At 41.0% G+C, this 13,325-nt stretch overlaps 1 protein-coding gene across 6 annotated transcripts in view; it reads right to left on the bottom strand.

Annotated features, from left to right (window-relative positions):
- DNM3 (dynamin 3) overlaps nt 1-13,325 on the bottom strand; it is a 510,159-nt gene that overhangs the window by 335,292 nt on the left and 161,542 nt on the right. For all 6 annotated transcript variants that reach the window (XM_046681889.1, XM_046681886.1, XM_046681888.1 and 3 more), the window contains exons 7-8: nt 3,602-3,744; nt 423-558 (exon numbers count right to left, since the gene is read on the bottom strand). In XM_046681889.1, the coding sequence (XP_046537845.1) occupies nt 423-558; nt 3,602-3,744 (279 nt within the window). The remainder of the gene's footprint in view (nt 1-422; nt 559-3,601; nt 3,745-13,325) is intronic.

Raw genomic sequence — 13,325 nt, 5'->3', positions numbered from 1 at the left:
CTCTCTCCCTCTCCCTCTCCCTCTCTCTCACATTATGTTACGTAATAACACTTGAGATTTTCTTACTTTGTCTACTTGTTAATTTTCCATCTTTCCCCACTAGACAGTGTCTCTGCATTGATCACTGGCACCTGGAACTTTGGCAAAGAGTAGGAGCTCCAGAAATATTTTTAAACTAATTAGACAACGAACATCATAAAAACTCAATTAGTATTTGTTGAAATAATTTGAAATGTCATTAGATCCCATTAAATACAATCAGAAACATCAGTAAGAAAACACTTCTAAATTTCATTACCTGAGCACGGAGGCTTTTGTTCAAGGAACTATCTTAGCCCTGCACCATTTTATGAACAGTTATGTAGACCAGACTATAGAAATGAAGTGAAATGAAAGGGAAAAAAATAACCTTTGGTACAAACCTTTACTATCTCAAAAGGAAAGCGTTCATGGAAGATACGATTGATCTTAGCACCCCCTGAGAGCTCCAGGGTATCGACCTGATCCCCTGACCCTTCAATTCTCTTCTCAAAGTCCACAGCAAATTGCTGAACCATCCTAGAATTGTGAAAGAGAAATACATTCAAGTTAAAGTTACCAGGCTTTGCATTCTCATTTTAATGTACTGTGGTTAGCCCTCGGAGTCCTTTTCCTGGTGTGCTTAGTGGCCCCTACTGGCGGAGTTAGCATTGCACTCTCTTCAGCACTCAAAATGTAATTATATGAAATACACATTATTAAGATTTACTTTAGACATTTAATTAAAATATATACTTTAAATATCTGTGTCATTAAATGCATTCTGTCCATTTAGTTGCAACCATAAAACGGTATTTAAAGAATGCTTAAATTAAGAATTAAAGTTAAGCAATAAAACTTTATATAGAATAGTCCAATGACCCACAGCTGCTATGACCTCACACTCACCTACTGTTCCAACTGCTCCAGCTGAGGCCCCTCATACTTCGTGAGCTACTCCCTTTCCCACCCCTAGCGTCACAGACCTCACCATGCCAGAACAACGCAAATTTGTGAGCCTCATGCTCTTCTGCAAGTAGCTCTTGCCTCGTTTTTCAATGATGCTTCGCAATTTGATAATGAAATTAAAACTCCATAACCCATCATCCAGGAGTCCCCATGGTCTGGCCCTGGATGACCCGTCTCCTACCACTCATCCACACTCACCCTCCAAGCCAGCATGAAGAAGCTGCTCGCAGTTCCCCACACATACCACGTCTCTGTGCTTTTATATTTGTTTTCCTTTCTCCTCAAAGTACCATTCTCTCTGCCCCTTGCCTCTTTGCCTGGCTAATTTTTATCCACCCACTAAGACTCAGCGCAAGCCTTAGTTTTCCCAGGAAATATTCCATGATCCATATCCACCACCACTCCTCATTGCCCCCAGATGAAGGGCCCTTCCTCTGCGTCCTCAGCATATTTTCAGCATAGCACTTAGGAGAATTCATGCCATTGTTCCTCTATCAGTCTCTCTCTTAAGGGCAAGGACCATGCACTTTATTTATCTCCCCTGCTCAACAAATGAGTTACTCAATAAATTCAATGAAGGAATGAAAGACCTTAAGGTGGTTGGTAAAAAAACAAAGAAATACATTTTCGGGAGAAAATAACTATTTGCATTTGTGATTACTAGGTTTAGAAACTAATTTTGACATATTGAAACTACTTTCAAATTCAAAATCTAATTGGAAAAAAATTCAAACCATCTAAAACATGCATCTCTTATTTTCTTTCATCAAAATCATGGGTGATTAAAAGCAACTGCAACTTATTTAGCCCAGAAAATCTAGAATATAATTGGCTATAGCTATGTTTATGTATATGCTAAGGTTAATCTCAATTTTTTAAATACCTGGAAAGGTATATATGCAACATTTGCACTGAAACCCTGGGAAATTTACCTCCAGCCCCTCCTTTCCCCACATCTGGCCCACTAGAACAAGCTGCAGCTGAGTTCACACTATTCTCTTGCTCTCCTCATTCCACGTGACAAACCTCCCCACATTGCATTCAAGTATCTTTTTCTCTGTGAATTCACACCCCTCCTCGATGTAACTGCTTTCTTATCTGGGCTCCCTTAACATTTTATCCTTACCAGAAACAGCACTTATCAGATCTTAATGCAGTTAGTTATATGACTGCTTATATATCTGTTTCCCCTGCTCTAACTGTGGCCTCTTCTTGAGGGCAAAAATCTGATTCATTGTTGAATCCCCAGTAGATAGCACAGAGCCAGATCCCGGACACAAAGAGATAAGAAGATGAGAAGGAAGGCAGGCAGAAAGGGAGGAAGGAAAGAAGAAAGGAAGGAAGAACGGAGGAAGGAGCTGAATCAGCCCCCTTACAAGGGAAGAATCTAGCTATGGAAAATTCTGTAATCTGAGTCTAATGGAGTCACAGAGGCAAGATCCAGTCTTTGCAAAGAGAATAGTTTCAGCTGAATGTTAAGATGATGACCTAGGGCCTAAACAGAAATAGTTTTCCTTTCTCCGTAACTTCAACAGTCTTTATAGGGGCTTAACCAAAGCTAAGAACAAAAAGAAAAGATAAACCAGGAAAGAGCTGAATCCAAGAAAAAATGATCTTCTAATTTTTCTAAATGGAGGAATATAAGATGATGCATTTAAGATGTTGCTTATATAATTTGAGCATTTAGAAATCTCCCCACAAAGAAAGAAATTATATTGGGCATTTTAAATGCAAAATTAAGGGTATTTCGATTGCAAGACTGCAGAGGGATAAAGGGGCCATAAGAGGTCGCAAGCATCATCTGTGGAGATGACTTCGGATGTCCTGGAATGAAGGCTGGGCAGAGGGTTCTTCTGGGTGAGAGGGACCTGAGGCAAGTTGCAGCACAGGGATAAAAGGACAGACGAGGCTGGAAGGGGCAAAAGGGGGAATAAATGTATAAGACACAAGGGGCTGGTAATCTCTAACAACTCTGCTATCCCAACCCAAGACCCTTCAGGGATATACCTAGTAACCCAAAGATAAGATGGGAAGATCAGGAAGAGTAACAAGATACTTGGCAGTTTTCACATTTACTATTTTAAAGGACTAAATTAAAATCATGACCAAAAAGGAAAAAGGAATTTAAATGTGGCCTTATCGTCTGTACTTTTTCATTAAATCTTTGGTCCTCATTCCTCTGAAAAATGCACACAGATCACATGAAATGATGGAAATAAAAACATAGTAAGTATAAGTGACATCAATAGAAACAGTTATACAATACAGATGATATTTTCAACAGGAGCTCTGCCCACTTCCGAAGACTAAGGGCAAAAAACCCTACTGAGTTATCACTACTGGTTTCACTCATTTATTGAATCCAATTATAAAAACATAATGAAATTGGGAACGGGGATGGGCAGTTGGTTAAACTTATAAGAGAATAAGACCAAGAATTATGCTTGCAGAAAACATAAAGATTCAAGGCTCACTGGATAACATATACATAGCGTCACATACTTTACTTGTTTCTTCTGTTAAACCTAGAAAGTAACATGACAAATAGACCAAGGCAAAAGCAAGCTGAAGACAGCAGTGAAAACGCGGACCAGGGAAGGGCAAGCGCACTCACTGTAGCAGTGCCTTGGTCTTCCTGGTGGGGTCTTCCGGCTTGAAGTTTTTATAGGCTTCCACTTCATGTTCTATGGAGAGCAACTGTCCCTGTAGTTTGTTCCTGAAGTTTGGCAGGGTATCTCGAATGTGGTTCGTGAGTTGCTAAATAAAACAAAACAAAATCATAACAAAGCACATAACAGACTGAAGATTAACTCATGAGACAAAAATCGGCCTTCACTGTTTTCCCTATCATTCAAAACTTTAGAAACCATACATACATTTGAGACTGACTGTGTAGGTAGATAATGAGAAGCCCCAACTCTCCCCTCCACTGCCCTAAGGTGATGCTCAAAATTCCTTCAACTAGAGTCACTCTCTTGGGCTATCTCTTCACGTCTGGGAATACTCTGTTAAACTGCAGCTAATGTTACTAATGAGGCTGCCTAATAACACCTTAGCATGAACCAACTTATCAGATCACCTACCTCGTAGAAAGGAAGCTTAAGTGAGAGTACGGTAGAAATGAAGGAACTGGAGGGTTACTGGCGCTGCCTGATGTTCTCAGGACCAAATGGCTTAATATTGGTGAAGCTCAGAGGTACCTGTCAGCTATTAATTTCCTCTCCATTCTGCAGCTCAGGCAGGTGCTTCCTCTTGCCTCCACCTCTGGGCCTCAGGCCAACCATGGTTGGTCACTGCCTTATGCCTTCAACAAGTTGCATATAAAAAGCTCCATGAAACTAGCAAGGGAAAGCTCTCTCCCCTGTTGATACCTCTACCTAACCATCTGCTTGACATTTCCACTGAGATCATCTGCTGAGCTACTCAAGCTCAGCACAGTGAAACATTCTCTAAGAGACTGTCTAAGAGTACATGATTAAATAAGAACAAAGGTGGATATAAACCCAGATTCCATAGCTCTCTCCCTTAAGTTCTATTCCAATGCAATTAACAAAAAGTCTGAATTAGAAAGAAAAAAGATAATCTTGAATAGTTTAATAATAAACTCAGAATCAAGAGAGAGAGAGAGTATAAACTCCCTAGAAATGCAGGAAAAAGAAGAATAAATTAAAAGTAAAGGGAATAATTATACCCAGACTGAAGAAACTATTTTAAATCATTTTTATATTTATCTGAGGTTACCTGAATATATCTATTCAATAAATATATAGTTATTTCATTGCCAATAGTTTACCCTTGCCCACAGTTATGACTTCCTATGTTATTCCCCTGGCATGTACTGCTACTACGGCTCTGAAGCAGAAAACGAAAGAATGGCCGGGACTGCGCTCCCAGTAGCAATGTCACAAGAGATAAACCCTCCCATCTAAGAGTAACAGTGACTGTGAGAAACCAGTAGCCCCCTGACTGCTATGTGAGGGGTAAATAACAAAAATACTTGGTTTTCATCTTTTGCTTCTCAGATACCTCAATAGCAAAGCGATACTGGACCGCTCTTGGCTTTCTGAAACACTTCTTTCCTTGGCTTTTGTGACCTCAGCTCTTCTAATTTTTCTACTAACCTTTCTGGATGTACCTTCTCCATCCCATTTGCCAAGTCATCCTACCCCACCAGACCTGTAAATATTAACATCAATAGGTCCTAAGCCTCTTGTTTGTTCACTCTCTGTTCTCTCCTGAGACAATCTTATTCCATCCATGGCTTCAATAAATATCCAAACACCTGTGGCTACCAATGTGTTATCTACAGACCAGACTTCTCACCTTTGCTGTAGGCATATGGATGAGACCACTTGATTGACTTCTCCTCTTGGATTGTCAGTGACACCTCAACCTCAGCATCTCTGAAATCAAGCACCCAATCTCCCCTTCAGAGTTCTCCATCTCGGTGACTTCATAACAATCTGGGAACTTAGATGTTATCCTTAACTTCACCTCTCCATCACCCACCAGAGCTAAACTACCACCAAGTTCTCAATTTTCCTAAACATTTCTCAAATTTGCTTTTTTTCATCTCCACTGGCCCTAACCAAGCAAGCAACCATCATTTCTCACTTGGACTCCTAACTGGTCTTCTCATGTCTACTCTTGATCTTCCTATCTGTAACCACCATAATCTTCTTTAACCCACAGATATGATTGTGTTATTCCCCTACTCATATCCCTTAAATGACTGACTCCCCACTGCTCTTAGGATAAGAGCCAAAATCCTTAACTTGGCCTGCAAACATTACATGACCCAGCCACTGCTTAAATCTCCAAATTCACCTCTTATAACTCACTACCTCATTTTTTGCCATCCACCCATAATGACATTCCTTTCAATTCCTCAAAAATGTCATGTCCTTTTCCAGTTTTTGCCATAGAATCTGTCCCCAGGGTCAGAGGTGTTAGTGCACACTGAATCAGCAACAAAATTATCCTAGTTGTAAACATAGTGTGAAGATCCTTGAAGCAACAGAGAGTGCTTATCCAGAAATGAGAGATCTTCAGTACAAAATTCATTCAATTTTCAGTCAACCAGAAGTCAATTATGTCATAATTTAGGGGTCATTTATAATAACCAAATAGTCAATCACATCCTTTCCACTTTTCCAGTATTCACAAGCTAATTTACTTCCAACTTTATCTTTCTAATCATCTTAGTAATTTTTCTCTAAGATTTTTTCAGTTTATTTGTTTTTTTCATAGGCCAACATAAGCATGACAACAGTAATCTAAAAAGAGTTTCACCAGTGCTAAACATATTTGCAGAATATTATGGTTCTTGAATGACAAACCAGTGTTGTTTCTCATAAAACATATTTATCTTTTTTAAATGGCACAACCATAGCACTGCTCCACGGCGTTCAAACACTCAGCTACTCTTAATTAAAAAGTACAAATTCCACGTAGGCGGGACCAAGATGGCAGAGTGAGTGGTCTTCTTTGTCTCTCCCCCATCGAATCTACAACTAACTGGACATTCACCAATTAACAAAGGATATCCAGATAGCATCTCAAGACGCCTAAGAGACTCGTGCTACTATACATCGGAAACCAGACGGACTTCCCCCCGGGAGGAGGTGGAAATAGGTGAAAACTCTCCAACCCCTGACCCCCGACCCCCGGACAGCCTAGTTCCTGCAGGAGGCTCTCTTCCAGTGGACTCCCTGATAGCATCACCACACACCAAGGGTGGGAGTGTGCACTCACCAGCGGAGCGACAGTGGAAACAGGTGACAACAGCCCTACCCAAGCCCCCCGTGATTACACCTAAGCCCAGGGGGAATCCCCAGGGTCCTGCACCCACCAGCAGGGAAGGCCTCTGCTCGCCATTAGCAGGGAGGCCCCGCCCAGAAACCAGAATAAAAGAAAGCTCCCAGGGAGTGGATTCCCCGGCATGGCACCAGACCGCCTGCTGCTGCTGGGCTCATGGTCTCCAGCGCACGGGTCGGTGCAGGGGGCACCCGGACTTCCTGTGGACGTGCTTGGGGACACTGTTGGAGCTCCAGCGCCCGGCTCTGTGGCCCGGGGGGAGGCTCCAGGGTTCCGCACCCCCCCGGCAGGGAAAGCCTCTGCACGCCATTAGCAGGGAGGCGCTGCCCAGAAACCAAAACAGAGTGAAGCTCCCGGCAAGTGGATTCCCTGGCACAGCACCAGACCGCCAGCTGTGACTGGGCCCACAGTCTCCGGCCCTGCATGGGTCAGTGTAGGGGGTGCCCGGACTTCCCATGGACACGCTTGGGGACTGGGTGGAGCTCCAACACCTGGCTCTGTGGCCTGGGGGGATGCTCCAGGGTCCCGCACCTCCCCAGCAGGGAGTGCCTCGGCTCGCCATTGGCAGGGAGGCCCCGCCCAGCATTCGGAACACCAGGAAGCTCCCTAGAGCAGAACTCCCCACAAGGCAGCAGCTTACCAGCCAACGCCAGACCCACAGACTCTGGTCGTGTCCCAGACAAGGCAAGGGGCTCCCAGAGATCCCATGAGAGTGGAGTAGGGCAGAGTGGAGCTCCGGTGAAACAGCTACATAGCCCAGGGGGAAACTCCAGGTTCCTACAGCAGCCTCAGCGAAAGCCTCTGCACAGCACTAGTGGAGAGGTCCTGACTGGCAATCACAAGGTGGGAAGGCCCTGGGGCAAAAGTAGCACAGCTAGGTGAGCTAACGACAGACTGCAGATGTTACCCATAGCTCTGCTGGGACCTATAGTGGACAAGTGTGATCTTGCGGGCTCTGTCAGGGACAAAGCTGCGATTATAGGTGATCCTGCTCCTGGCTGCTAGGAAAGCCCACAACACCGCTGCAGACCACAAGGAGGGAGCGCGTCTAAGTGGGCTGCAACAGTAGGCACCAGCAGCCTCAGGGCGCCCTTGCAATTGCCCCCACAACCAATGAGGGACCCCACAGGACCACTGTGACTACGAGGAGGGGTCCAGATCCAGTCAGTAACAGCTGACAGGGTTCCAGGTTGTGCAGTCTAAACAGCTGCCCCCCCCACACACACCAGTCGCAACAAGTGGAAGCAGCGACTAAACTCTATCTCTATGTGGAGGCACAAATCCATGCCATCAAGCAGTATGAAAAAATATATTAAATCTACAGAACAGAAGGAAAATGATAAGCACCCAGAAAACAATCCCAAAGACAATGAAATCTATAACCTAAATGATGATGATTTCAAAACTGCCATTATTAAAAAACTCAAGGAGTTAAAAGAGAATTCAGATAGACAACTCAATGAGTTCAGGAGCTATGTCACAAAAGAGCTTGACACTATAAAGAAGAACCAATTAGAAATACTGGAGATGAAGAACACAGTGGAGGAGATTAAGAAAAATCTGGACTCTCTGAACAGTAGGGTCAATAATATGGAGGACAGAATTAGTAATTTGGAGGATAGGAATACAGAAATGCTGCAGACAGAGGAGGAGAGAGAACTGAGACTAAAAAGAAATGAAGAAACTCTCCGAGAATTATCCGACTCAATTAGGAGATGCAACATAAGGATTATAGGTATACCAGAGGGAGAAGAGAAGGAGAAGGGGCAGAAGGCCTGTTCAAAGAAATAATAGCTGAGAACTTTCCAAACTTGGGAAGAGAGATGGAACTTCATGTGACAGAAGCCAATAGATCTCCAAACTTTATTAATGCAAGAAGACCAACCCCAAGGCATATAGTAGTGAAACTAGCAAAAGTCAACAACAAAGAGCAAATACTAAGGGCAGCCAGGCAGAAGAAAATAACTTACAAAGGAAACCCCATAAGGCTATCAGCAGATTTCTCAGGAGACACCTTACAGGCTAGAAGAGATTGGAATGAAATATTCAAAACTCTGAAGGACAAAAACCTGCAGCCAAGAATACTCTACCCAGCGAAAATATCCTTCAAATAAGATGGAGAAATAAAAACTTTCCCAGATAAACAAAAGTTAAGGGAGTTCATTGCCACAAAACCTCTTCTTCAAGAAATGCTCAGGAAGAACCTCATTCCTGAAAAATCAAAAAAAGGAAAGGGGTTACAAAATCCAGAACAAAGGAGATAAGCAGAAGGACAATAACACAAAGTAACAGCTCTCCATCAGGACAAAATGCAAAAGAACCGGAAAACAAGTGATAAAATGGCAACAGTAGGCCCCCACATTTCAATAATCACTCTAAACGTGAATTGATTGAACTCTCCAATCAAAAGGCACAGAGTGGCAGGATGGATCAAAGAATAAGATCCAACAATATGCTGCCCCCAGGAGACACACCTCAGCCCCAAAGACAAACACAGACTCAAAGTGAAGGGATGGAAGACAATACTCCAAGCTAATAATGAACAAAAGAAAGCAGGTGTTGTCATACTTATATCAGACAAAGTAGACTTCAAAACAAAACAGATGAAGAAAGACAAAGAGGGGCAGTATATAATGATAAAAGGGACGCTCCACCAAGATGACATAACACTTATAAATATATACGCACCTAACACAGGAGCACCAAAATTCGTAAAGAAACTATTAACAAAACTAAAAGGAGACATCAACAGCAATACAATAATAGTAGGGGACCTCAACACCCCATTAACACCAATGGACAGATCATCCAGACAGAAAATCAACAAGGAAATTATAGAATTAAATGAAAAATTAGATCAGATGGACCTAATAGATATATATAGGAGACTTCATCCAAAAACAGCAGGTTACACATTCTTCTCAAGCGCCCATGGGACATTCTCAAGGAAAGACCATATCTTGGGAAACAAAGCAAGCATCAATAAGTTCAAGAGGGTTGAAATAATATCAAGCATCTTTTCTGATCATAATGCTATGAAACTAGAAATCAACTACAAGAATAAAGCTGGGAAAGAGCCAAAAATGTGGAGACTAAACAACATGCTACTGAACAAACAATGGATTATTGAAGAAATTAAAGAATAAATCAAATATTATCTGGAGACAAATGAAAATGAAAACACACCATACCAAATTATTTGGGACGCAGCAAAGGCAGTCCTAAGAGGGAAATTCATTGCAATACAGGCTCACCTCAATAAGCAAGAAAAATCTTACATAAACAACCTCAAACGACACCTAACGGAATTAAAAAAAGAAGAAAAAACAAAGCCCAAAGTCAGTAGAAGGAGGGAAATAATAAAAATTAGAGCAGAAATAAATGATATTGAAACAAAAAAGACAGTAGAAAGGATCAATGAAACAAAGAGTTGGTTCTTCGAAAAAATTAACAATATCGAGAAAGTCTTAGCCAGACTCACTAAAAAAAAAAGAGAGAAGTCTCAAATAAATAAAATTAGCAACGAGAGAGGAGAAATCACAACAGATACTGAAGAAATACAAAGGATCATAAGAGAATACTATGAAAAACTATATGCCAACAAATTGAACAACCTAGAAGAAATGGATAAATTCCTAGACTCATACAACCTACCCAAACTGAATCAGGAAGAAATAGAGAATCTGAATAGACCAATCACAAGCAAAGAAATAGAAACAGTAATCAAAAACCTCCCCAAAAATAAGAGTCCAGGACCAGATGGCTTCTCTGGAGTATTCTACCAAACATTCAAAGAAGATTAAATACCTATCCTTCTCAAACTATTCCAGGAAATAGAGGAAGATAGAGTACTCCCTAATACATTCTATGAAGCCAACATCACCCTGATCCCCAAACCTGACAAGGACAACACAAAGAAGGAAAACTACAGGCCAATATCACTGATGAACATAGATGCAAAAATCCTCAACAAAATTTTGGCAAACCAAATACAGCAATACATCAAAAAGATTATACATCATGATCAAGTGGGATTTATACCAGGGACACAGGGATGGTTCAACATCCGCAAGTCAATCAACGTGATTCACTACATTAACAAAATGAGAAACAAAAACCACATGATCATCTCAACAGATGCAGAGAAAGCATTTGACAAGATCCAACATCCATTTATGATAAAAACCCTCAATAAAATAGGTATAGAAGGAAAGTACCTCAACACAATAAAGGCCATATATGACAAACCCACAGCCAACATCATACTCAACGGACAAAAACTGAAACCCATCCCTCTCAGAACAGGAACAAGACAAGGGTGCCCACTTTCACCACTCTTATTCAATATAGTACTGGAGGTTTTGGCCAGAGCAATTTGGCAGGAAAAAGAAATAAAAGGAATCCAAATAGGCAACGAAGAATTAAAACTCTCACTGTTTGCAGATGACATGATCTTATATATAGAAAACCCCAAAGAATCCATACAAAAACTATTAGAAACAATCAACAACTACAGCAAAGTAGCAGGGTATAAAATCAACATACATAAATCAGTAGCATTTCTATATGCTAACAATAAACTAACAGAAAAAGATCTCGAGAACTCAATCCCATTCACAATCGCAACAAAAAGAATAAAATACCTTGGGATAAATTTAACCAAGGAAGTGAAAGATCTATACAACAAAAACTACAAGACCCTCTTGAAAGAAATTGACGACGACATAAAGAGATGGAAAGACATTCCATGCACATGGATTGGAAGAATAAACATAGTTAAAATGTCCATACTACCTAAAGCAATCTACAGATTCAACGTTATCCCAATCAGAATTCCAATGTCATTCTTTACAGAAATTGAAAAAGAATCCTAAAATTCATATGGGGCAACAAAAGACCCCGAATTGCTAAAGCAATCCTGAGAAAGAAGAACAAAGCTGGAGGCATCACAATCCCTGACTTCAAAACATACTACAAAGCTACAGTAATCAAAACAGCATGGTACTGGTACAAAAACAGATGCACAGATCAATGGAACAGAATTGAAAGCCCAGAAATAAAACCACACATCTATGGACAGCTAATCTTTGACAAAGGAGCTGAGGGCCTACAATGGAGAAAAGAAAGTCTCTTCAACAAATGGTGCTGGGAAAACTGGACAGCCACATGTAAAAGAATGAAAATCAACCATTCTTTTTCACCATTTACTAAAATAAACTCAAAATGGATCAAAGACCTAAAGATTAGGCCTGAAACAATAAGTCTTCTAGAAAAGAATATCGGCAGTACACTCTTTGACATCAGCTTCAAAAGAATCTTTTCGGACACCATAACCCCTCACATGAGGGAAACAATAGAAAGAATAAACAAATGGGACTTCATCAGACTAAAGAGCTTCTTCAAGGCAAGGGAAAACAGGATTAAAACAAAATAACAGCCCACTAATTGGGAAAAAATATTTACAAGTTATTTATCTGACAAAGGGTTAATCTCCATAATATACAAAGAACTCACACAACTCAACAATAAAAAATCAAACCACCCAATTACAAAATGGGCAGGGGACATGAACAGACATTTCTCCAAAGAAGATATACGGATGGCCAATAGACACATGAAAAGATGCTCATCATCACTAATCATCAGGGAAATGCAAATCAAAACTACACTAGGATATCACCTTACACCTGTTAGAATGGCAAAAATATCCAAAACCAAGAGTGACAAATGTTGGAGAGGCTGTGGAGAAAAAGGAACCCTCATACACTGCTGGTGGGAATGCAAACTGGTGCAGCCACTATGGAAAACACTATGGAGATTCCTCAAAAAGTTAAGAATAGAAATACCTTATGACCCAGCCATCCCACTACTGGGTATCTATCCTAAGAACCTGAAATGAGCAATTCCAAAAGTTCCATGCACCCCTATGTTCATCGCAGCATTATTCACAATAGCCAAGTCATGGAACCAACCTAAGTGCCCAGCAACTGATGACTGGATAAAGAAGATATGGTATATATATATACAATGGAATACTACTCAGCCATAAAAAAGAACAAAGTCGTCCCATTCACAACAACATGGACAGACCTTGAGGGTATTATGTTGAGTGAAATAAGCCAGACAGAGAAAGATGAACTCTGTATGACTCCACTCATAGGTGGTAGTTAACATATGGACAAAGAGAACTGATCAGTGGTTACCAGTGGAAAGGGAGGTGGGGAGAGGGCACTAGGGGTGAAGTGGTGTACCTACAACATGACCAATAATGATGTACAACTGTAATTTCACAAGGTTGTTAACTATCATGACCTTAATAAAAAAAAAAAAGGTACAAATTCCACATTATGTTATGCGGCTTAAAACAGAAGTATACCACTGCTTTTTATTTTCTAACTTCTTCAATCATTTTGTCTAAACAGTTCAGGTACACTGCCACCAGTAGCCTACTATTGTGTTAGTCTCTACTGACATCTGACACCTTCTAGGCACGAACAATCAGAACATCATCGATAACTACT

This window comes from Equus quagga, chromosome 13 (genome assembly GCF_021613505.1).
Source record: "Equus quagga isolate Etosha38 chromosome 13, UCLA_HA_Equagga_1.0, whole genome shotgun sequence".
NCBI classification, from domain to species: Eukaryota; Metazoa; Chordata; class Mammalia; order Perissodactyla; family Equidae; genus Equus; species Equus quagga.
Note: the sequence above shows the minus strand (reverse complement) of the source record. Positions and strands in the feature narration are given on the sequence as shown.